Source organism: Furipterus horrens, unplaced genomic scaffold (assembly GCF_987537825.1).
Source record: "Furipterus horrens unplaced genomic scaffold, mFurHor1.1.pri manual_scaffold_4, whole genome shotgun sequence".
NCBI lineage: Eukaryota > Metazoa > Chordata > Mammalia > Chiroptera > Furipteridae > Furipterus > Furipterus horrens.
The window spans coordinates 53424720-53447683 of NW_028327174.1; the positions used below are offsets into that span (position 1 = coordinate 53424720).

Genomic DNA, 22964 nt, shown 5'->3' on the forward strand with positions numbered 1-22964 from the left:
TCTTGCTGTTTTTTGCACCTTTTATCCCTCAAAGGACAAGGACCTTGCTTGGGTTTTTAATATAAGCTTTATTCCAGTTGTTTTCTTGTGTTTACCACTCCATCTTTTTTTTTTTGTAGCCCTTGATTGGATTTTCCCTTGAGCCTGCATTGAAAAGTGATCCTAATAGTTAGAGCAAGCTGGCTGTGCCTTTGATCCCAAAGATTGGAGGTTACATTCTCCTAGGATTTATCTGTAAAGAGTAGGCAAGCAATTCCATTGGAGGGTAGGGGGTACAGGAAAGAACACACATGCACACACATGGAAACAGCTGGAAGTGTGTCTGACTGGGGTTCAGGTTGCTAGGAATGTATCCCCCTTGTCCAAGCTAAAAATGTTAGTAATAACTGTTCATTTATGGTCCTCTTCTCCATATTCAGAGTGGGTGTTTTAAGATTTTTGCCCTTTAGAGAGTTATCTGCTCCCATTTGTGCAGATAATTTTAGAAGGTTGTTGCTTTAAGTGACACTCATTTAGAGAAAAGCATAAAAGAAAGAAATAACAGGTCGACAGTCCTCAGATAATGTCTGGTGGCCAAAGCTGCTACTTATACTTCACATGTGCTACCCAATTCGTTCACCAAGAAAACCCTCAACAGCTAGACCTGCACGGAGTGGTTATATTTCAAGGTTTTTCACAGGGATTACAATATGACAATCTCCACCCCAATCAGGCACCATGATAAAAGCAGGGACTTAACACCCCAGTTCTTCAGCCTGAGCCATCACATGCTTTCACAATCTTCTAACCTCCCTCCTAGACCCTAAGCCAGGACTTGGGCAGAGAAATGGAGGGACAAAGAAATTTGTTGCGTTGCACCTGAGAAAAATCAGAGGGGAGGAGCCAACCTTAGCCTCCATCCTCAAGTGCAAAATGTGTAAACAGTAAACTGAAAACAAAAAAGTGCAGTTAAGTGACTCCCTTTCCTCCTTCAGGTTTGGGAGAAAGGGTATAGAGGATCATAGGAGGCAAGTCTGGCTTTTCTACTGCCTGTTTGCTGAACATAATGGGGTTTAGCAGGGAGGGGCCGTTTTGCCCTTACCACAGCTCTAGGGAAGTCCTTGTCCTTCATTTCCACAGCTGCCAATGTCCCTAGAGTTTTATCAGGTGAGTTGGTCAGGGGTCAGTCTCCCTTGAGCCTGACTTAAGGCTGGGATAGCCCCATCTTTCTCTGTTGATTATGTGGCGCATATATATTATTTATATAAATATTTCTCTATGTACAGGAATAAGAGTAGCTTTCATGGAGGGAGGGAGGCTGGGGGCTGCAAGGCTTCACCACTGTTAGAGTTGTCCAGTTCAGTGCTGTCACAGTCTGAGTCCTCAGAATTAGGAGGGCCCTGTGAAGAGGAGACATGCAGTGAGGTGTGAGGCTCAGTATCTCTTGGCATTAAAAATGGATTCCTTCAGAATCCTTCACTGAGGCCTTTGTTTTAATAGCCAGCGATTTACTGATTCTACTACCTCCACAGTTTGTTGCTTAGGCCATTCTCCAAGGCATGACACTCCCTAGTTTCAGGATTCCTCCCTGGCTGTGATTTAGAGCTACCATGTAATCAAACCTAAAATGTCCATACTGTAGGCCTACTATTCCACCATGTGGGTGTTGGTGGAAACGGCTTCAGATACCGAGTGACCTGAATGTTAAATGCCTCTATTTTGGCCTCTGCATCTATCTCCCCAGTAGCTCTCAAATGACCAGGTATCTATCTGTTCCCTGTCCAATATCTGGCTGTTTTTGTTACTCACCTGCTCCTCTCTGAGGAGGTCCTGGTGCGGAGTGGGCAAGGAGCTGGGTTCAGGGCCAGTAACCACCTCTGAAGCAGGTTGGTCCAGTGGGATTTCTGACCCCTGGGAACACATGTCATCAGACCGTTCATCTGGCCGCTCATCAGTGTTGGTACTGCCAACATCAGGTGTTCCGCTGGGGGATGGCTCACTGGCTGTGCCTTCCTCCCCATCTGATGGATTCTCTGAGCTGAAGGTAGATAGTGACTGACGCATGTTCAGGCCCTGAGGCCACCTATGTTGGAAAGACACCTACAGCTTGATTGCGCTCCTTGCCACCCAGAACAGAAACGGATGCCATTATATCTTGTATTCTATCACTCACCTCTGGCTTGATGTCAGCTCTACCTCGCTGTCTACCTCGCCTTCCTCTTCCTCTGATGATATTCCACGTTTCTGCAGGAGAGAAGTGGACTGGTCAAAAATGGGAAGAGGTATTGAGCCCAGGGAAGGGGAACATAATTATAAAGGGTTGATTAAGGAATAGCTTATGATTAGAGTTATGGAATTGGGCCCCAGGGAAAGAGCAAGGAACTCAGGAACTGTCCCATACTTTACCTGACTTCGGGTGACAGCAGCCCTGTACAGCAGCGCAGCTGGGGTCAAGTGCTGGGACCCAGCCCGGCTTCCTCCCCGTCCCGAGGTCCCTTCCCTTCCAGTTCCCAGCAGCCCCGCACCATCACCAGGCCCTACTGGTGGAGGTGGCTCCCCTTTGGCTCCCCCAGGTGAATCAGGGCTGGTAGAGCCAGGTGCTGAGCCCTCACTTGGGGGGGTGTCACCCCGGGCTGCAGGTGGTGAGCCAGGATCTCCAGGTCCCCCTGTGGCCCCCCGGCCCCGGGCTCCCAATGCTGCTGACAGCAGGTCTGGGGACGAAGAGGACATCTTCCGTAGCAGGAGGTCATGATGGAGCCCACGGAGTGCTGGAGGGCAGGCCTCCCAGGCTGAGGGTCCCCCTCCTAGCACCCCTGGGCTTCCTGGTCCCCCAGGTTCATGGGGTAGCATAGCTGCACGAAGCCCAGGCAGGTCCCCACAGCTGCCCTTGGCGCTGGCCTTGCGATGACGGGTCTTGCCACGGCGGTTCCGTCCTGGTGAAGGGGGACCCTTAGGACACCCAGGAAGACCCACCCCACTCAGGGCTGCATCCAGTTTTGGTAGCAAAGACTCAGTCTTGAGGATATCTGGCCTGGTGGGAGAGCAAAAAGACAAGTTTGAGATTAACAAATTTATCGACTTGAAAGCACTCCCTAACCTTGGGCAATACAAAAAGCCTCTCTCTTCCCCATCTAAATACTTTTTAAATGGCTTGTGGAGGGAAGGAAGGGGGGAGAGAAAAATAATTTGTTTCATTTAATTTATCCATTCATTGCTTGCTTGTACATGCCCTGACCAGGGATTGAACTTGCAACAATGGTGTACTGGGATCAATGTTACAATCAACTGAGCTGCCCAGCCAGGACTCTCCCCATCTACATACCAGTCTTCTTGGCACCCTTGACTCCTACCCCTGCTTCTCCAGTATGCCCCTTGCTGTTTTTGAACCTCAGCACTTAATTCCAGGGTCCCACCTTTTGCTGTGGGGTGACAGCTTCTGTGGAACATTCCTCTTCTTGATGAGCTTCTCCATTGTGTTCCCATGTAGGAGGCCTCGGGAAGGGTGCGACTTCAGCAGACCTGGGCACCTCCGCTCTAAAGCTTGCTCCCTCCTAAAGACACCACTTGTGTTTGGCATGTGACCAGGAAGGGGGACCCAGGCTCAGTAGGATCTGAGGCAGGCACAGCTCCATGAAGATGGGATTGGAGGGTGCATAAGGGCTGTGTGGTTACCTGAGGAGCTCCCGCTCCTTGAGCTCCAGCTGTAACATCAGGGCATTAAGTTCCATGTATAGGTTGTTTGCTCTCTCCAGCTTACGTTCGTAGTGCTCCCTGATGTCCAAGGCGTGTCTGAAATGGGCAGAAGGGTCCCCAAGGTGAGCTGGCTTCACTTGGTGCCATAATTGACCCCAGTCTCTGGAAACTGGTGGACAGTCCCTGCTGTTGGTGACATCACGTTTCCAAACACAGGCACACACCTGAGCTCCTCCCTCCTCCGCATCACTAGCTCCTCTTCTAGGCGATGCAGACAGGTCCCTTCTGACTTAATTTTCTCAAAGTGCAGCTTTACCTCTTCACGCCACTCTGCCTGGGGGTGGAGACACCATGAGAGGTGAGGAACATGCCTTCACTAGGCATACACAAGAAAGCCTCTGCAGGTGCTTGCACTGTGGCAAACTGTTGGAACTAGCTGACCAACACCAGGTATCAGCCCTCCAAAAGCTCATCTATTCCATCCCAGTAAACTCTTCTTCCCTCAAAAGGCATCTCCTCAGAGAGGGAGCTGAGATGTTCATTCTTCTACCCACAGCACACCTGGGACTTAAAATAAGTCTCCTGGGGTGTGGAAAGGACATCCGCTGAGGCGATGTCCAGATGTAGTAGGATCTGTCGGAATGATGGACGATTTCGTGGTTTGCTGTTCCTGGAGGAAATGGAGTTGGGGGAAGAGAGAGTAATTTGAGGGAGGCCAAAAAGTGAACTAGGGCATCCTTTCTCAGTGTCCTGGAGAATCCAATTCTAGAACGTACTGACTAAAGAATTCCCTGGTCAACTATTTTTAACAAATGTTATACAGTAGTCCCTCTCTATATCGCGGCCTCACTGTATCGTGGGATTTAAAAAAATATTTAATTATTTATCGCGGATTTTTCGCTATAAGGTTAATAAGTGGGAACGGCTTGTAAGTGTGTGGGAAGGGTTTATAAAGCCTTAAAATATATATAAATACTAAAATAAATGTAAGGTTCCTACTCCGTGGATTTTCACCTATCGCGGGGAGGGGGGCGGTCTAGAACATAATACCCGCGATAAGTGAGGGAATACTGTATCTGTTAGCATATTAAAAGTCCTACAGTAAGCAAACCTATTTAATCCTATTTTTCCAACTCATTTGCCACCCCCCCCCCAAAAAAAAAACCAACCTCTTTCTGAGTGACTCCATTAAAAGAAACACTTTGCAAAATGTTTAACCAAAGATTAGAAATCTTCAACTTTCCACTGGGGCTCCAAACAAGGGTCCAGGGCCCTTCCCTCCTGTGTTGTAAGTCCCTTAGTGTTTGCTCACGGTCACAGGAAGCCTGTGTGTCTGTGAATCTAACACACCTCTGCAGAGTACTGGTCAATCCACTTCCTCTCATTTCTACATTATAGTCCCCTGGATTCACCCTCTGAATCCTGGGATCCTTGAGAGCCATATCTGGGAGCTCTGTGCCCTTTTCCCTGTTCAGGATTCTGGGCCTGGATGCCTGGGTTCTAGGTGCTGGCTAACCATCAGCAATACCCTTTTGCTTCCCGGCTTTGCCACACCACACTTACCAGCACTGGCGAAGCAGGATTTTGAAGCCATCTGGGCAGCTGGAGGGCACAGGCAGATGGAGACTGTTGCTTCCCACACCCCAGATGATGGCTGAAGAATCTACATCTTTGTAGGGGATCTCACCAGTCAGCAGTTCCCATAGCACCACACCAAAGGACCTGGGGATAAGAGGGGACATCACTTGCTGCAGATAGATCTCACTTACACTCAGACCCTGGAAGCCCCTTCCCTCCCACCCTTTCTGTGCTGACCATCTGCTATTCTCAGTCCTCAGCCCAGCCCTCACCAGATGTCGACCTTCTCAGACACAGGCTCATTACGAATCACTTCAGGGGCCATCCAGGCTACTGTCCCTGCAAAGGACATCTTGGTGCTCTTGTCACTCAGCTCCTTGGAAGTGCCAAAATCGGAGATCTTCACCACATCATCGTATGTGATTAGCATGCTGGTAAAGAGTATAGTCAGCTGAGGTCCAGGCCCCTCCACACACTTCATCTAGCTGCAGCAACTCCCTTTCTGTTAAGTCATTAGGGATACCCAGAGGCAGGGGGCTCACACCAGCCCTCCCAAGATAGGACTGTCCTTGAGAGGGGTTTTCTGAAATGGCCACATGGACTTAAAACAGTCTGGAAGCAGGGAGATGGCCACACTGACTTGGGTGGGGTCACCTGCAGGAGACCATGCACATCAGTGTTTCTCTGCTTGCTCACTCACTTGGGGGACTTGAGGTCTCTATGGATAATCTTGTGCAGGTGTAGGTAGTTCATGCCACCGGCGATGCCCATGGACCAGTCAACCAGCAAGGAGGGGGTGACAGGGCGGCCAGCCCGCAGTACCTCATACAGCTGGCCCTGGGCGCAGAACTCCATGAGGATGCAGTAGCAGGGAGCCTGGGTGCACACACCCCTGGGGGCCAAACAGTGGTATGAACCCAGCCCGGTACTCATATCTGGAACCCCATTCCCACCCATGCCAATTGGGTGTCTCCTTTAAAACGGGAGGGATAGCCCTGGCTGAGTAGCTCAGCTGGTTAGAGCGTTGTCCTGGTATGCCAAGGTTGCGGGTTTGATCCCCAGTCAAAGCACATATAAGAACCAACCAATGAATGCATAAATAAGTGGAATAACAAATCAATTTTTTTTCTCTCTCTCTCCTTTTCTCTCTCTCAAATCAATAAATAGTCCTGACTGGTGCAGCTCAGTGGATTGAGTGTCAGCCTGTGAATGAAAGGGTTGCCAGTTTAATTCCCAGTCAGGGCCCATCCTGGGTTGCAGGCCAGGTCCCCAGTTAGGGGAGTGCGAGAGGCAACTGATAGATGTATTTTAAAAAGATTTATTTATTTTTAGAGAGGGGAGGGAGGGAGAAAGAGAGGGAGAGAAACATTAATGTGTGGTTGCCTCTTGCTCGCCCCCAACTTGGGCCCTGGCCTGCAACCCAGGCATGTGCCCTGACTGGGAATTGAACGGTAACCCTTTGGTTCACAGGCCAGCAGTCAATACACTGAGCCACACCAGCCAGGGCAATAAAATCTTAAAAAATAAAATAAAATCAATAAATAAAAAGAAAAATACACTTACTAGAACTAAGTACAAATTAAATGTAAACAAAATATTAATTTGTTAAAACAACTTTAAAAAAGAGTGGGGTAGTTTGCTGCTGCCCAAGTAGGTCCCTTCCCTCAGCATAGTATCCCCAACCCCTGCCCTGAACCTTACTTGAAAGTGATGATGTTGGGGTGTTTCAGCTTTCGCAGGTGCTTGATGTCAGTCTCCTTCAGGTCCCGTACCTTCTTCACAGCCACCTCCTCCCCATGGAAGCGCCCCAGGAAGACAGCACCCTGGGCCCCTGAGCCCACCCACTGCAGGTCCAGGATTTCCTCAAATGGGACCTCCCAAAGGTCTGTGGACAGGAGGCACAGTGCCACAAGGCTCAGAGAGAGCCACACTCAGGGCCTTATGATGGTCTAGCAAAGGGCAGAGGGCTGGGCTGGCTGAAATTACTCAAGGAGGGTGAGGTAGAACAGTAGCCAGAAAAGGTCAGCAAGACCAGGTTTGAAGAGACAGGGAAGGTGATGAGTGAATGGGCGGTCTAAAAGAAGCTGGGGAGTCAGTAGCTGATGGATGGATAAGGAGCTTGGGTTAGACTCTGGGAAAAGAGGCTCATCAGGTGACTTAGGTGGAGTTATCCAACAGATCTCCAGCTCAGGGAAACAGCGAGAGAGCCCCCAGAGGACAAAGCCCACAAAGCCTACCTTCCTGCTGCTGCTTGTGCTCTGTGGAGTAGGCTTTGCCGATCATGGTCCAGACGGGGCGCAGACAGCCAAAGAGGCCTTCCAGGAAGCCACTGCCGCTCTGGCACTGCAGCCGCACCTCATCTGCTCGAACTCTGGGCGCCCGACTCTCAGGGGACCCAGTGGCTCCCCCTAGGCCCCCTGCATCCTGCTCATGTAACTGCAGGACACTGTTGGCAAAAGGCTCAGAGGGTGGCTCTCCACCTGGGGAGGGGCTTGGCCCACCCCCACCCTGCCCACCCAGTGGCACTACATCTCGAAGTACACACTGGGTTGGCGTCAGGTCTTTCTCAGGGGTGCAGTCAGAAGTATCTGGTTCCAGCTTGCGCATGGACGCCTCACTTAGGGTGGACACAAAACCCCCAAAGGAAGGGGAGGGTGTGCGGGTCTCATGGAGGCAGGCCATGGCCTCTGGGCCCCAGTGTGATGGTGAGCGGTGGGCCCTGTGGGAACAAAGGATGGAGAAGTGGTCAAAGCCACAGGTATGCCAGCTCAGAATGTGCATCCTGGAGGCAGAGGCACAGGTTGAGGAACGGGGATCCTTACTAGAAATAATGAGCCTCACCCTTATGTACCCATCTTCCTCCAAGTTTCATCTGGGACCCATCTTAGGAAACCTGATACACAGGCTTCCCACTCACGCGTCTATTAGTAACACAAGTCTGAGAATAATACTCAGGTATACAGGTAACATACCTGAGTATCACTCTCAGGAAGACACAGGTAATAACTTGCTCAGGTACATACTGGTAAAATATATTTCAAAGTCAAGTATTACAGTAATAGACTAGTCCCTTGTATGATTACGGTAATTTGCGTCAGGAGCACATGTTTCTTTCACTTGAGGCTCACATGCACACACACGTCATATAAGGGTCTCAGATACCTTTTATTTTTAGTCTCAACCTCAGGCACACAGGAAATGTGCTCCTTTGCACATAAGCACACACAGGTAACACTCAGTGCCTCTCAAGCACTCTCAGATGCCATTCCTGGGCCTTCTGCATACAGGTGATGCACCTGGTACCCACACTCACATACTTATTATACATGATACAGCTGAGGCGATAGCAAGACCACTAAACTCAAGTGAGAGCCACCATGAGGCACACTCAGAGCTCACATCTGGTCTCCTGTGAGGGTGCTCAGAGGTACACACCTGGGCCTCTTTGGGGTAAGTGAAGGCTATGACCAATCAGCTCCATTATCCCCTCAGCGCAATTTGGGAACAAGGCAAAGCCATCCACTGGGGATGTAGTTGTGTCAGGACAAGCTGGAGCCTTGTGGCTGCTTCACTCTGCTTAGTGCCACCCGCATCAGTCTAGCTTCTCCCCCAGGGGCCAGTTAAGAGAAGACCTTGTCTCCTCTTTCTCCATTGCCCCATCCCCAGCTCCTCAAACCAAGACCCAGCTTTCCAGATAATGAAGATCTGTCCCAATTCATAGCTGGATGTTTTTTTAAAAAGCAACCATTAAAAAGTCTGAATCCTGGTCTTGCTTCTGCCACTTACCTCGTGTGTGACCTCAGGCAAGCTGTATCTGAGCCTCAGTTTCTCCAACTGTACAAAGGGTGAAAACTAGCTATCACTCAGGCACAGCCAATTCTTCACCTTCTATCAAACTTGTCCAGAGCTTAACACAGAGGAGTCATTCTAGTCTCTCATCTCCTTCCATATCTAGTCAGTTACCAATCCTGAGATGTGAGGATTCTGGAGGACAGCAATCCTCTACCTGTTCCTCATTATTCCTTAACCCCCTGCATCAGAACCTCTGAATCACATCAGGAGCGGGTGCCAGGAATTTACATATAGAAAGGGCTCACTGGATAATGACGCAGATCTACATGGATGCCTGGCCACTCTGATGTCTCAGCTCTTGTAACAACTTCCAGGGCTCTCAAAGACTTTATTTGTGGCCCTGTGGTGGGCCTGGAATCTGCAGATATAACGAGCACCTCAGGTGATTCTTATTCTGTCTGGCGCATTTGAAAAGCTTCAGCCCAGTAACATTCTGTTCTCTCTTCTCTAGACCCACCTTACTGCCTTAACTCAGCCCTCATTAGCTATGTCTCCTGACCCAGGAAAACTGCCTCAAATGGTTTCCAAATTCAAGTCCTCCCACCTCATTCTCCACCAGCCTTTAGAACAATCTTTCTAAAATTACAAATTGGCCAGCATCCCCTCTTCTGCTTCGAAACCTTCAGTAGCCCCCACTGCCTTTGGTCTAGCTGCCTGTCTATGGTCTGTCCCAGCCTCATCTCCCACTGCTGTCGGTATCCAGGCCATACAGAACTGAGTCGGACACTAAGCTACAGCAGGCTTTTGTGGCAGGGCACCTAATAAGGATGGGTAACTCCTATGGGAGGCTGACTGTATATACTGTTACAGGCACATTAGCTCATTTAATCCTCAGAACTCTAAGGTAGGCGTCCTTTGTCCATTTGACAGAGGTATTATTAAATAACCTGCCCAGGAAGCCTTAGCTAGGAAGCTCAAGGTCCATCCCTAGGTGTGCTCTCAAGCAGGATCTCTTGTCCTCCATTCTCACTTCATCCAGGCCCTTCCTCCCTGTTCCTGCTGCTCTGGCACAGTCCCCTGTGCTTCCTATCATGACTCCCATTACCCTGGACACACAGTGTGGTAGGGCATCTGGCCCCTCTGAGAGCTGTGATTTCTCATGGGATCCCAGGACTTCAGCACCTGCCGCGTGCTCAGTAAGATGAGGGCCACTGATCTACTCACCCCAGAGGCCTGTCTTAAGGACTGTTCCTACACTACCTACGCATGAGCTCCTTCACACCTTAGAAGCACCCCGAGTAGGAGATATTGTCATTGGTCCCTTTATATTCTTGATTACACTGAGGCTCAGAAAGCTGAAGTCATACTCAGGTCCAGTCTCCGAATCCCCGACATGTCCCACAAGATATCAGCAACTTCAAGAGGTTAGATGTACAGTATAACGCAAATGACAAAACACAGGCCAAGCATCGGGTCAATATGCTGCAGAATTTCCTATGGAAGACCCGAGGGCTGTCGCCAGCGTCCTTCAAACGGGGCTCCTCTTCCGGACCCCTGAGAACGAACACAGGCCAGGCTCTCGGGGAGCTCCTCCGGCAGGCAACAGGGTGGGAGGGCGGGATTGACGCTCAAGGAGGAGCCAAGGCCGCTTGCAGGAGCGTTAGAAGCCTAAGTGGGGGCCATTCGAAGCGGAAAGGAAGGGGCTGCAGGCCCAGCACCTCCCTCCGCTTTCCCGACCTCATTCCCGGCCATCACGTGGCATGGGGCGCGCGGCTAGGGGCGGGGGCCTGGCGGAGGGAGGAAGGGGGTACAAATGAGGAAAGGGAGGGGATACAGCAGGTTGGGAGAAGCGCTGGGCGCTGCGGCGTAACCATGACGACTGGGCCCGAGGCAGCGCGTGAAGTCACCAGGACAAGATTAGCCCAGGGTCACGTGACAGCGGCGGGGGTGGGGCTGCGCCAGAGCCCCGCCCCTGACCCAGGCTGGCCCATGTGCTGGTTGCCTGGTTGGCTGCGGTGGTCGCCGCCGCATCTGCACTCCCCTCCTGCCCATGCCTCCTTCGACCCCTCATGCAGATCTTTGGCCGGGCTCTAGTGGAGGAGGCAGATGCTGGCATTGGGGGTGCAGTGTCACAGCAAAAGCAGGAAATCGGTTGAAAGGCAGAATAAACAAGAGGATGACAGGAACAGCTAGAGAGGGAGGGGCAAGTTGAGAGGTACGCAGACCTGAACAGCGTGAAGCCAGGGAGAGTCCAAACTGAGACGGATGGACTGAAAAACTGATTTTGAAAAGCAGAGAGAGAGGACACAGAAAAGGAGATGAAAAGGGACGTAAGAACACGATAATCTGTGCCCTCCCCAATTCGTTTTCTGTTTAGAAGCTGAGCCTTGAGTAGGCACACCACCTGGTTTTTAAGAGGAATTTTTCAGGCTTCATTTGGTGTTTGGCAACCGAGAGCTTCAGGCAAAGAGAGGGTGACATGCATCCTAGCCTCCCTCCAGTTCCCCAGGGTTCCCCAGAAGGGCCCTCTGGGATCCAGGGCCAGCAGCTGGGGAGAGAGGGAGAGAAGCCATTTCACCTGTTTGTCTGAAGGCCGTGGGAGCAGATGAAATAAATGGGACCAAGAAAAAGGGAATCAATCCAGGCTCAATCCACCCTCATCCTGTTCTCAGGCTAATGACAGTTCTCTTCCAGATTGACCTGAGAGGGGCAGGGGTGGTAGAGACTGAGGCCCTAGGGAGCTGTAGTAAGTAGAGATTTCTCTCTCCCAATACCCCCTTCCTTTCCTCTGACCTGCCAGCTGTGCTCCACTGACCCCCAGCTGAGCCTTGGCGCCAGGGCTTTGGGGGATATCAGGGCTAGGAGCCCCTGGCCCAGACATTTGGTCACCCTGGGGGAGGGGAGCTGTCTCCCTAGCCATCAATTACGCAGAGTATGGGGGTAGGGCAGGGATATGACAGGAGGGGGTGGATATACTAGTCAGTCATTCTGTCCACCATATTTACTAAGTGCTTACTGTGCAGAACTCTCTGCTCCAGATTGTGTGAAGGGACAGAGTGATCCCTAAGTAGTGCATCTTCCAAGGTAAGAGGCTCTTTGGACACCCTGGGAGGCCCTAATTCAGTTTCAGCTACCCAATTCTCTGCTTTGGTGCTGGTTCCCAGAGTGCCCCCTCAGGAGGCTGAGAAGTAAAGAGGGGGCAGGGAATATTTTCTCCCCCCTTCAATTTCTCCCTCCAGGTTCTCCAGCTTGTGGCAAGGGAACCCTTTATATTCCTTCTTGCTTCTTCCCGTTCTAACAGCAGACTCTCAATGCCAAGCTGCTTGTCTGCCTGTGTTGGGGGCTCAGTTGAGAGGCCAACCCATCTGTTTAAATCCTAGGCTTTCGGACTGAGCACCAGCCACTTGTTCTGGACTTCACTTGGCACTCAGGAAAATGAGGAAGATTCCCCTACTCTTTTGAGTGGGGGTGGGAAGGGAGGCATTCATGGGGAAAGGCGATCCAAGACTTTGGAATATTAGTTTCACCTCTGCAGGCTTGGAGAGCCTTAGAGGAGGTAGGACTGACTCCTAGCCATGCTTTCTGGTCACTTGGCTGCTTGATTTTGTTTTGCATCTTATAGAATCCATGGTCCTGGCCCCAGGGTTCTTTTTAGATGAAAAGAACTACAGCTTTTCTCAGTGCGCTCAAGGAGAAAATGCGTTCTCCTGAAAACCTGAGGAAAACTAGAGATCACCCCTGAATCCAGGCCCCCAGCCTCATACAAGTCAAGCCTTGAGACCCCTAGCAGACACCACAATCTTCTGCCAGCAAGGTGGGCAGTGAAGGGACTGGGGAAAGAGAGGAAAGTATTGCTTAGGAAAAAAAGAGCCGGCTGTGGATTTGGAGAGATCAGAACTAGAATCTTACTTTTGCCACAAATTAGTTTAAGGAATGTAACCTCTCCGAGAGTCCTAACCCTACCTAATGGGTGGTGAGGGCTAAGTAAGATGATGTAGGAAATGCCCTAAACGCAGTCCCTGGCTCCTGGCTTTGCCTCCCTGGTTGGCTGGACACCAGGTCTTTCTGTCTGACCAGAAGGGAGACTTGGCTCTGACCTTCTATTTCCCCAAGACAAATCTCAATTTCAGGTTCCAGGTGAACCAGGTCACAATGGCAGTGGTGTGCTAGAGGCTCATCATTCCTCTACCAGATCCTTTGTCCTTCCTCTGCAAATCTTGTCATCCCACCTCTTCTGGTCTGAAGAAAAATGCCTAATTCTTTCTGCACCCCATTTTCACCCCCTGGGCAACATGGTCCAGGATCACCCCTCAGCCCTACCCTTTAATGTCTGAGGGGAAGGGGAAGGTAGGAGCACGATATGATGGGCCATATTGCGACCCATCACAGGAAAACCTGGAAGAAGTTCAGCGTATTTTAATGAACAGTTCCTCAGCTGAACATGTACTTTGAAAGATCTTGAAGGATAGATACTAAAATACGTATACCGTTTTCTAGATAGGTGGAATTGTGGGTTTTTTTTTTTTTCTTGTGGCTTATCTACATTTTCTAATATTTCAGTAACAACTTTGAATTGTTTTAAAATAAGAAATTTAAAAATCTACTTTAAATTGAAAACGGGAGACAAAAATGAGTGTCTGTCCATTTCTGTCACCTAGCTTGGGACAGTGTGCTATAGCGGGAGGGTGGATGACCTGAGAATCAAAAGAGGTTTGGATGACACCTCACCATTGGGGCAACCTGGAGTACGAGGCCTCTTAATAGACCTTGGTCCCTTCATCTCTAAGTGGGGAGAGTGGTACCTATGTCACAAGGTGGTAACGCAGCATACAGTGTGGGTCAGAACAACAGGCTCTGGGCCAGACAGACCCTGAGCTCCAGCCACATTATGACTTTTTCACCTTGAACAGATTACTTAAGTTTTAGTTTCCCCATCCCTAAAATCGAGATGCTGAAAACACTGCCTACCTCTTAGTCCTATTATAAGCATTAATTGAGATAATCCAAATGAACTTCCTGGCCCAATACCTGGCACCCAGCAAGCCTCCTATAAGCATTAGCCACGTGGAAAGTTCCAGACAAGCACTAGTGGGAGTTTTATACGTGCGATTCCCATCCCTTCTTTCCCTTTTCCTCTTCCACAAAGCAAGAGGCAGTAGGGAGGGTATAGGTGGAAAAGGATGTGGACAAACTGGAGGGGAGAAAAAGGAGAGCAAAGAAAGAAGGAAAAGAACAAGGGCTCTTTATCCTGGATGACCTTTGGTCTCTTCTGCAATAGTGTCTCTGCCTCCTCATCACTTTCCCCCAACACACACATGAACCTAGTCTTTCTGGGAGCAAATGAAGCAGACAGACCAGTCTTTGTGGCTAACCCCCCATGAAGACTATGTCCCAACTGGCATCATCTTCATACTTCGCTCCTTTGCCCCCAGTAGGGACTTCTGAAGGAGTTGATTCCTAATCCCTTCTTTCTCCCTGGCCCAGGCAGGGGAGACATACCACATCACCTCCACCACTTCCAGGGGAAGGACTGGGAAACAGCAGTTGGTTTTTAGAGGGATTCTGTCATTCTCAGTTGTAAGGACACTGAGAAGTCCTGAGCCACTTCCTTAATTCTTGCTTCCTCTGCCCATAAGTGGCTTTAATTAGGGGATGGATATTTAGTTGTATGTTTTCATGTGTGCTGGAGGTGGGTCTTCCAGCATCACCTTAGTCCCCCATGTGAGTGAGTGGGTGAGTGGCAGGCTTGAGAGGGAAGCTGCTTTTTGCCACTCTTAAGTGTGAGATAGAAGAGAGTAGGCCTTCAAAGCTCAGAGGAACTTTAGCATCTGCATAGGAAGGCCCTGGGCACATTGGGTGCTTTCCTTTCTGCTTGCCTCCCCATGGTACAAATGACCCTCTGGCTGAAAAATCAGTTCCCAGAGCCATGGGGTTCATCCTGCAAGTTAGAAGAGAACTGTAAGTTGTTTAGAGGGATGCACTGACTGGCTTGAGAACTCAGGATGGGGGAGAAACCTCATGGGCACTTCCTCCTGGTTGAGGACCACTCACCCACTCTCCTTCCAAGACCGAGCAGGTAATGGAGCTAAAAAGCAGGACTCCTCCCTAAATTCTAAGGTACACTTCACTGTTTCTTTCCACTATCTATAAAGCCTGTGACCCCTTCTCTTCCTTCCCCTCAGCCATGGCCATGGTTATCAAGAGTATGAACTCTGTGGAAAGGATTCTTGTGCATTTCTAAGCCAAGGAGTTTGAGGAGTGTGTGGGGGAAAGGGAGCAGATTCTTGAAAAGCCTGGGCTTGGGAAATGGGTTAGGGGAGCCAGAGGAGATGGAGAGAAAAGAGGGAGAAAGCCATATAGTAATGGGGGAAGGGAGGATTCAACAGCTGGATGGAAAAGGTGAATACCACAGCTGGAGGGGATTAGAGGCTTCACAGTGGGGAGGGGAGGGGGACCATTGCCTGGGCATTCAGGAACAGGTGCTTTCTGCCTATAATCCTCAGGTGCAGCCTGCTAAATGTATGCAGAGGGAGGACGAGGGGGTCGGTTGGGCCCACGAGGCCTTGTCCGTCCTTCCTTTCCTTCCCTCTCAGAGGCCAAAACTCATCCTCCTCCTTCCCTTCCTGAGGATGAGTAGGAGGAGAGGAGGATAATAGTCTCTGTGCCTCTGTGCTTAAGTCTGTTCCCCAGTCATCCCCAACCCCACCCCCACCCCAACCCCATACAGTCCTTTGCAGCTCTTGAGGCTCTTCATCTCCAAGCTGGGCCGCGGCGTCCCTCCGCTCCGTTCCTCTCCTTTCCATCCCCACAGGCGTCGGGTCCAGATCCACAGTTCCTCCACCCCCACAGCGTCGGCATCCCCGCTGCACCCTCCCCCATCACACCACATCTGCATCCCGACCCTCCCTCGGCACCCAGATCCCAGTACCCGGACCCACCCCTGCCCCCCACCCCCCACAACTCGGCCGGGCTCTCTCACCTCGGGGGCTCCGCGGCCGCAGCACAAAAGGCGGCGCTGCTGCAGCTCGGCTCCGGATGCTGCTCCCGCCTCCTCCTCCTCCTCTTTCTCTCCTCCCCCCGCTGCCCTCAACCGGACCTGGGGCGCCGTCACAGGCGATGCTCGTGCGGTGTCCGGGTTTCCGCCCCAGATTTCTCCCCCCACCCCCCGACCCCTAGCCCCGTCCTTACTCCGCTTGAACTCCCGCTCCTTCCTAGGCCCCCGCCCCTGGCCCCCCGGGACGGACACGCCCTGAGCGGGGGATGCTGCGCTGGAGCCGCCGGCCTCTTAAAGGAGCCCGCTGCTGCCATCCGGCGCACTCCTGGCTCGTCCCTGGCCTGTCTGGGCTCCTCGCGTCCCTGCTGGAGGTCCCACTAAGGGCCTTCTGCTGATTCCGTAGAAGCCCCCTAAGACGGGTCTTATAAACTCCCTCCTATACCCTGAGGCAGTAGCCCCTCAGATGGGAAACCGCCAGCCCCTCCCTCCGCATCCCTCCCGCCCCCACCGCGCTAGCGTTGCTCCCCCTGTCATACCAATTTTGGCAGCTTTCCGTCCCCTAATTGTCACCACTCCAGTTCCATCCAATGGGAATCCACTCGGCTCAATGCCCCGTCCCCCTCCGTGTTCCTGGATGACCCCCCTCATTATTTCAAAATTCCTCTGGATCTCCATACCAGGCTCAGAGCAAGCCTTCTCTTTCTTCCCTGACCCACTCTCATTAGAACACTCATTAGAATCAGACATTTTTTTTGTGATCTTTTTCTCTCCAAGGTCACAAGATTTTCCCTTCTCTTTCAGCCCAGTGGTTGTGAGACTTTGGGGAGGAGGGAATGGAGCTCTGAAACCCAATTAGTCGATTAGTCTTAAGAGGCAAAAATCTCTTGCTCTCTTCAACTGAGAGACCCAAGATCCAGGGCAAAGGGAATGAGACCACCACGTGCCTTAGTCCTTCTAATTCTGTCGTCCTCCTGATTCTCAGGCTCCAGAGGGTTCTCCTGGCAGCTACAGAAAGGTTCACTAGGGCCATTTTGCAAAGGTTTTAGGAAAGAAGTGGAAACCTGACAGACTGCAGGGCAGAACTGAATGGGAAGAGGTGAAGGATAACCTAGGAAAAGGAAGCAGGTTCTGTGAGACGAAGGCCCAAACGCCAAGCGCTCAGGTCGATGGCTGGGGGTAGACTGAGGTGCACTTGGACACACAACAGTCCCAGCGATCTGAGGGTCAGAGAACAGTCTACTACCCGCGTCCAGGTAAGGTCCACCCTGGCATACTGCAGAGTCAGGATCCGACAGCAGTCTCATCACTAGGCCAATCACAACCTTCTCTGAAGAAAGAGGCGGGGTCAAAGGGCTGACTCTTTCCTTGTCCCTGCCCCTCTAGGTGAAGTAACCAATCGCAATCCACCTAGAGCAAGTAAGCGCACTAGGGAATACCAATTACGCCAGGAAGTTTCGCGTGCATGCTCAACCCTGCCCCTCCGGCTGCTATAAAGATGACGCGGGAGTTCCTGGGTTCTGTAGTTTTCTCCGTATTCAAAACCCTTCACCTCAACATCATTGCTTGAGTTAGCGCTTACTGCCCCGCCCCCAGCCGCTTCCACTTCGCTACTACGCATGTCCAGGTAAGAGGAGACGCGGGAGGAAAGAGGCTAGACCATGTTTAAAACAAATATAAAAAAAAACCCACCCCCAGCTCGGGGAACGACTGTAGAGATGTCCGCTCCTCCCAGAAGGCGGTGCTGCCCACCAGGGCAAACCACGCGGAGGGTTGTGGGGCGAATCGCTCTTCTCCTGATGGAGACTCATGGAGTCGGGTGGGCGGGGGACTCCATATCCCAGCATGCTCCACAGCGGGCCCGGCTGGCCGCAACTCGGGGCTTGGCCCCGGCTCTAGCGTGTCGGCGTGGTATTGGGGCGCGTGGAGGCTGAAGTCACGGTGGTGCCCGCGGGGACGGAGGAGGGAATGAGTGAAGAGGAGCCGGGCTCTGGCATTACCACAGGCTGCGGGCTGCCCAGGTGAGCGGCCTTGTACCGATTGCTGCAGGGCGAAGAGCGCGGCGCGGTGTGGACGGGTAGCGGCGCGGCCCCAGCATGCATCTGGCCTGAGGGTTGTTCCCGGCAAGCGCTGGGGTAGTGGGCCGTGATTCCCGGCATTCAACCGAGCTGTGGCCACTGCCTCCAGCTCGAAATAGTTTGGGGCTGGCCTGGTTCCCATACTGCACTGGGGCATTGGGCTTTATGCTCCGGCGTTCAGTGCATTTGGTGGGTACTGGGTTCTTGGACTGCACGGTGTTAGGGGACATGCATTTCCAACCTGCACTCGGATACAGGATCCCCCACCTTAACTGGGACAGGAACAGTGCATTTCCCGCTTGCCCGGGGACAGTGGACCCTGCTTTCCCAGTCAGCACCTCCATTCCACATTGAACCCAGCCAATGGCTGCTGTACTGCCTGAGGTCCCCTGGACCCGGTGACCCTCACAGTGTGCCTGGGTCTGATATAGCAGTGCTTGGCCAGGTGGGTTCAGAGAAGGGAGGTGTGATGAGGGTCTGTGCCCCTCGCCCCAGTATAGAGCAAATGCTGGCAGCCAACCCGGGCAAGACCCCGATCAGCCTTCTTCAGGAGTATGGGACCAGAATAGGGAAGACGCCCGTGTACGACCTTCTCAAAGCCGAGGGCCAAGCCCACCAGCCTAATTTCACCTTTCGGGTCACCGTTGGCGATACCAGCTGCACTGGTGAGGAAGGCTTGGGCCACCTTGGCTGGGGTGTGCATTCACAGGGCCCCGTTGGCTTTTTTTTTTTTTTTTTTTTTGAGTCTCTTCACAGTCCTCTTCTCCAAGAGCAGTGAGGGAGGGAGACATTTCAGGAGGAAAGGCCAGCGACTGGATTGGGAGAATAGGGCTATGAGAAGGTGGGTAGGACTTGGAAGAGAGTTAGAGGAGCAAGCTGGATTGCCCCAGTGATCTGGCAGATCGTTGTCATCCCGGAGGAGAAAGAGGAGATAAACCAAAATCTCAGCAAAGTATTTGGGGGAGTGAGTGCTGCCTGTCTGGGCTCTGTTGCAAGTGTTTAATAAAATTCATGTTTAATCATAAACCTCAGTCTAATCCAGTGATGTAAGTGGTAGTATCCTCATGTTTAATATGAAGAGACAGAGACTCAGAGAGATTCAGTGACTGGTGCAAAATCACATACTTAATAAGTGGTAGAGCCAGGCTTTGACTCTAGAGCCTGCCTTCTATTTTTCCAGCCATCTCTTTATTGAGAGAAAGAGCTTCGTAAAGGAAAGTAAGAGAGAGAAAGAATCTCCACCCAAGGTGTCTGAGCTCAGGAGCAGTTCTCTCTGGCATAGCTTGTTTTGGGGAAGCTCGTGGAAAGATAAGGGCCCTTCCTACGAGCAAGTAGTATGACACTTCCAGTCTTGAACAGGGGGAGGTCAGTGTGAAGGGGCTTGATTAACTCCCTGTAGCTGTGAGGAGAGAGGTTGTGGGATGCTGGTTTCTCTTCTGTCCTTCCAGTGACCTCCAGTATTGCCCACACCCCCTCTCTCAGGTCAGGGCCCCAGCAAGAAGGCAGCCAAGCACAAGGCAGCTGAGGTGGCCCTCAAACACCTCAAAGGGGGGAGCATGCTGGAGCCGGCCCTGGAGGACAGCAGGTGAGGGAGGAACAGCTGAGGCATCCTAGAGGCCCTGCCAGGAACCCAGCCCCTGCACCAGGAGGCCTGACCTGGTGACACTTAGCCACCTTGACCTGGCCTCTTCCTGAGTTTCTTCTGGCCCTGAGCAGGGTGCTTCCAGGGCTCCTGCTGCTTGGGGAATGGCCAGTTCCACTGAGGGATTGTGGCTGTGGCTAGGGAGGGAGAAGGGTGGAGGCTGAGGCTGGAGGGAGTTGCCTTCTCTATCTAGCAAATGCCCTTCCCTCTTCTGCATTCAGGTTGGAGTTTGTTGTTCCTGTGTTTCTTGGGTAGAAAGAGACCCTCTTCCTCCTTTCTCAGTTTTTTTGATCCGATGTTTGGCAGCAAAGGATCCCAGGAGGAAGAGCTGGTGGTTGAGCTTCCCCGAGTCTTTGACTCGAGTAGGGAGGCATTTTCTTAGAGGATGGGCAGGAGGACCTGGGTCCCCCACCCTCCCACTGCCCCTCTCCCTGCCACATGGGTGTGAATCAAAGGCCCCCTTCCCCTCGGGAAGTTCTTTTTCTCCCCTAGACTCTTCACTGCCTGAGGACTTTCCGATTTTTACTGCTGCAGTGGCTGCTACTTCTGTTCTATCTGCTGTTCCAACCAGGTATTTTGTGTCTATTGACTTGCCTGAGGCGGGGAGGGAGGGGTCCTGGCTCCTGGCCCCTAACCTTTTGACCCAGGCCGGTTAGGCCTGAGGAAGTCTGAGAGTAAACAGAGGCTGAAATAGTTGGGGACCAGAGTTGGAAGAATTTTCACCAGCTGGTAAGCTCTTGGGACAGGAGGTAATTACTGACTTTTAAATAGCTATATGATGTTTGACCATGTTTAAGGGTCTTGCAGGCCCCATTTTCTTTTGGGCTGGCCCTGTGATGGCTCTGTGTTTGAGTCCTATCAGGTGCTTCCAGGGACTAGATATACAGCCCCTTTCCCACTGTCCTGGTGAGGTGATGACCACGTGTTCCAGAAAACTGAAATGGGCCTGGGACCTGCAAGAGACCTCACTTGCAGGGGAGGGGGAAGGAAGCAGCCTAGACGTTTGTACAGACAGCTGCCTGCCCTGCTGGAAGTAGGGAGATGGTAGTAGGGGCAAGGAAAACAAGGCTTAGGACTCCGGGGAGCAGAAGACTCTAGCCCCCTCAGCTTTGGCCCTGGGCCCTTTTTCCTTCAGGAGCACCCCCATGGAGGTGCAGCCCCCTGTCTCTCCTCAGCAATCTGAGTGCAACCCTGTTGGTGCTCTGCAGGTGTGCCCCCATCCTCATTTCCTGTGCATGCCTGCCCTCCCTTGACCCAGGGGCCATGAGGGAAGGTTATGGGGGTGGTTACCTTGTTCTGAGGGCTTTTCTATCCCCTCTATTCCTCCTCTAACCTGGAATCTGAGGCTCTAGGGTAGGAGGGAGAGGATGTTTGGACTCTTCTCACTCGGCCTTGTGCACCCTTATTTCTCCCTTCCAAGGAGCTGGTGGTGCAGAAGGGCTGGCGGTTGCCTGAGTACACGGTGACTCAGGAGTCTGGGCCAGCCCACCGCAAAGAGTTTACCATGACCTGCCGAGTGGAACGTTTCATTGAGATTGGTAACTGGGCAGGAGGGAGTTCTTGCAGCTACTGTCTGTCCCCCAGCACTCCAGTCCTGGCTGCAGGCAGTGCCTCGCCTCTCTGCTACAGTCCCATTCTTCTGGCTGAGACCCCCAGCTTGGCTCCTTCCTCTTAGCTTCTTCCTTGCACCCTATCTTCCCCCCTCTTCTGGCCAACCAACGTCTCAGGTGCATGGCAGGTCCTGAGCTCCCCTTTCCAATTGACATCTCCCGAGGGGACCCTCAACCCAGGTTTGAGCTGGGTGGAAAGCACTGGGTCTGTTGGGAGTTATAATCCAGTAACCCTCTCCCCACACACAGGCAGTGGCACTTCCAAAAAACTGGCAAAGCGTAATGCGGCAGCCAAAATGCTGCTTCGAGTGCACACAGTGCCTCTGGATGCCCGGGATGGGAATGAGGCAGAACCTGAGGATGATCACTTCTCCATTGTAAGTGGCTTGTGGGCCATCCTCCATGCCAGGCCAGGGCACTGGAGACTCAATTCTGTGACTTGGGAGTGAGCCTTTCTGGTCCCCAGGCCTGTTTCTGTTTATTTTTCCTAATGGACCCTGGGTTCTTGGGGACTCTTCTCAGCTTCAGCTATGGGGGAGCTGGCTGAGGGCAGGGGCCTTGTAGGCTTTTGTTCTTGGGATGAGCAAGGCTGCCTGGGCACCCAGTCCAGGGTCTAGTAGTGAGAAGGGACCATATGGGGATTGTCTGAGTGGAGGCAAGCTGAAGGTACCATTCTTTGGGCTTTTCTCTCCTTGGACATTAAATGTCTATTAAATGCCTGGGTCTTCCAGCCCAATGCCACATCTTTCTCACTGGTTCTGTCTCGCCAGGGTGTGGGCTCGCGCCTGGATGGACTTCGGAACCGGGGCCCAGGCTGCACATGGGATTCTCTGCGAAATTCGGTGGGAGAGAAGATCCTGTCCCTTCGCAGCTGCTCCCTGGGCTCCTTAGGTGCTCTGGGCCCTGCCTGCTGCGGTGTCCTCAGTGAGCTCTCTGAGGAGCAGGCCTTCCATGTCAGCTACCTGGATATTGGTATGGCTAGTTGGGGGCCCGGGGGCTGGTGGGGACTGGACCAGAGCAAGTACAGACGGGTGTAAGGAGTCAGGGAGGGCATGACGACGACGTGGACCGGCCCTCCTGGTGCTGCCTTCCCATCCAACACTGCCTCCCTCCTCTCTCTCGGTCTTCAGAGGAGTTGAGCCTCAGTGGGCTCTGCCAGTGCCTGGTGGAGCTGTCCACACAGCCGGCCACCGTGTGTCATGGCTCCGCAACCACCAGGGAGGCGGCTCGTGGAGAGGCTGCCCGCCGTGCCCTGCAGTACCTCAAGATCATGGCCGGCAGCAAATAAAGCTCCAGCTGGACTCATGGACGGACACCCTTGCTCCCTGCTCTTCCTGCCCTCGGCCCAGGCATCTGCCCAGCTCTGGTACTCCCTGGAGGTGCCCTCTCTACCTCTGACACAGACTGCCTCCATGAAGGCTGAGGAGGGCATGGCGGCAGCAGTCAGAGACCACAGAGCCTCAGTGGTTCGGAATCTGTCCTCATGTTACTCGTAACGGTAAAGGGAATTTGTCACTGTCCCCTAGAGCCCAGAATAAATGTGCTGCTCTTTGGATTCTTAAACCTGTTCTGTTTTCTTGAGTAGTTAATGGCAGAGGAGG

General features: G+C 52.3%; 2 protein-coding genes across 6 annotated transcripts; one reads left to right on the plus strand and one right to left on the minus strand.

Moving 5' to 3' along the window:
• Positions 1–48: 48 nt before the first annotated feature.
• On the minus strand, positions 49–18135 carry MAP3K12 (mitogen-activated protein kinase kinase kinase 12). Of its 3 annotated transcripts, none has more exons than XM_090273264.1 (14): positions 18071–18135; positions 7488–7969; positions 6952–7135; positions 5951–6142; positions 5523–5681; positions 5236–5394; positions 4234–4342; positions 3897–4006; positions 3652–3768; positions 3393–3530; positions 2386–3010; positions 2153–2223; positions 1789–2062; positions 49–1379 (listed from the first exon to the last, which is right to left on the minus strand). In XM_090273264.1, the coding sequence occupies exons 1-14, from the start codon at positions 18133–18135 to the stop codon at positions 1281–1283; spliced, it is 2784 nt and encodes a 927-aa protein (XP_090129390.1). In that variant the 3' UTR covers positions 49–1280. The 3 variants fall into 3 exon arrangements, with proteins under 3 accessions (XP_090129390.1, XP_090129388.1, XP_090129389.1); XM_090273262.1 differs by lacking the exon at positions 18071–18135 and adding an exon at positions 16022–16120; XM_090273263.1 differs by lacking the exons at positions 49–1379; positions 18071–18135 and adding an exon at positions 16022–16079 and having other exon boundaries at positions 1918–2062; positions 2592–3010.
• Positions 17788–22926, plus strand: TARBP2 (TARBP2 subunit of RISC loading complex). 3 transcript variants are annotated; one of them, XM_090273288.1, is made up of 9 exons: positions 17788–18054; positions 18607–18776; positions 19594–19696; positions 20229–20324; positions 20889–20961; positions 21174–21291; positions 21613–21740; positions 22134–22335; positions 22494–22926. In XM_090273288.1, exons 1-9 carry the CDS (start codon positions 18002–18004, stop codon positions 22649–22651), a joined length of 1101 nt encoding a protein of 366 aa, XP_090129414.1. In that variant the 5' UTR covers positions 17788–18001; the 3' UTR covers positions 22652–22926. The 3 variants fall into 3 exon arrangements, with proteins under 3 accessions (XP_090129414.1, XP_090129416.1, XP_090129415.1); XM_090273289.1 differs by having other exon boundaries at positions 17991–18054; positions 18612–18776; XM_090273290.1 differs by lacking the exon at positions 19594–19696 and having other exon boundaries at positions 20246–20324.
• Positions 22927–22964: the final 38 nt, after the last annotated feature.

Coding starts and splice junctions, on each gene's coding strand:
- TARBP2 (XM_090273288.1), top strand. CDS start 18,002: ATGAGTGAAGAGGAGCCGGGCTCTGGCATTACCACAGGCTGCGGGCTG. Junction 19,697..20,228: donor CCGGCCCTGGAGGACAGCAG/GTGAGGGAGGAA, acceptor CCCCTCGGGAAG/TTCTTTTTCTCCCCTAGACT. Junction 21,741..22,133: donor AGGATGATCACTTCTCCATT/GTAAGTGGCTTG, acceptor CTGTCTCGCCAG/GGTGTGGGCTCGCGCCTGGA.
- MAP3K12 (XM_090273264.1), bottom strand. CDS start 18,135: ATGCATGCTGGGGCCGCGCCGCTACCCGTCCACACCGCGCCGCGCTCT. Junction 7,970..18,070: donor TCTTCGCCCTGCAGCAATCG/GTACAAGGCCGC, acceptor TTGTTCCCACAG/GGCCCACCGCTCACCATCAC. Junction 5,682..5,950: donor AGAGACCTCAAGTCCCCCAA/GTGAGTGAGCAA, acceptor ACTCTTTACCAG/CATGCTAATCACATACGATG.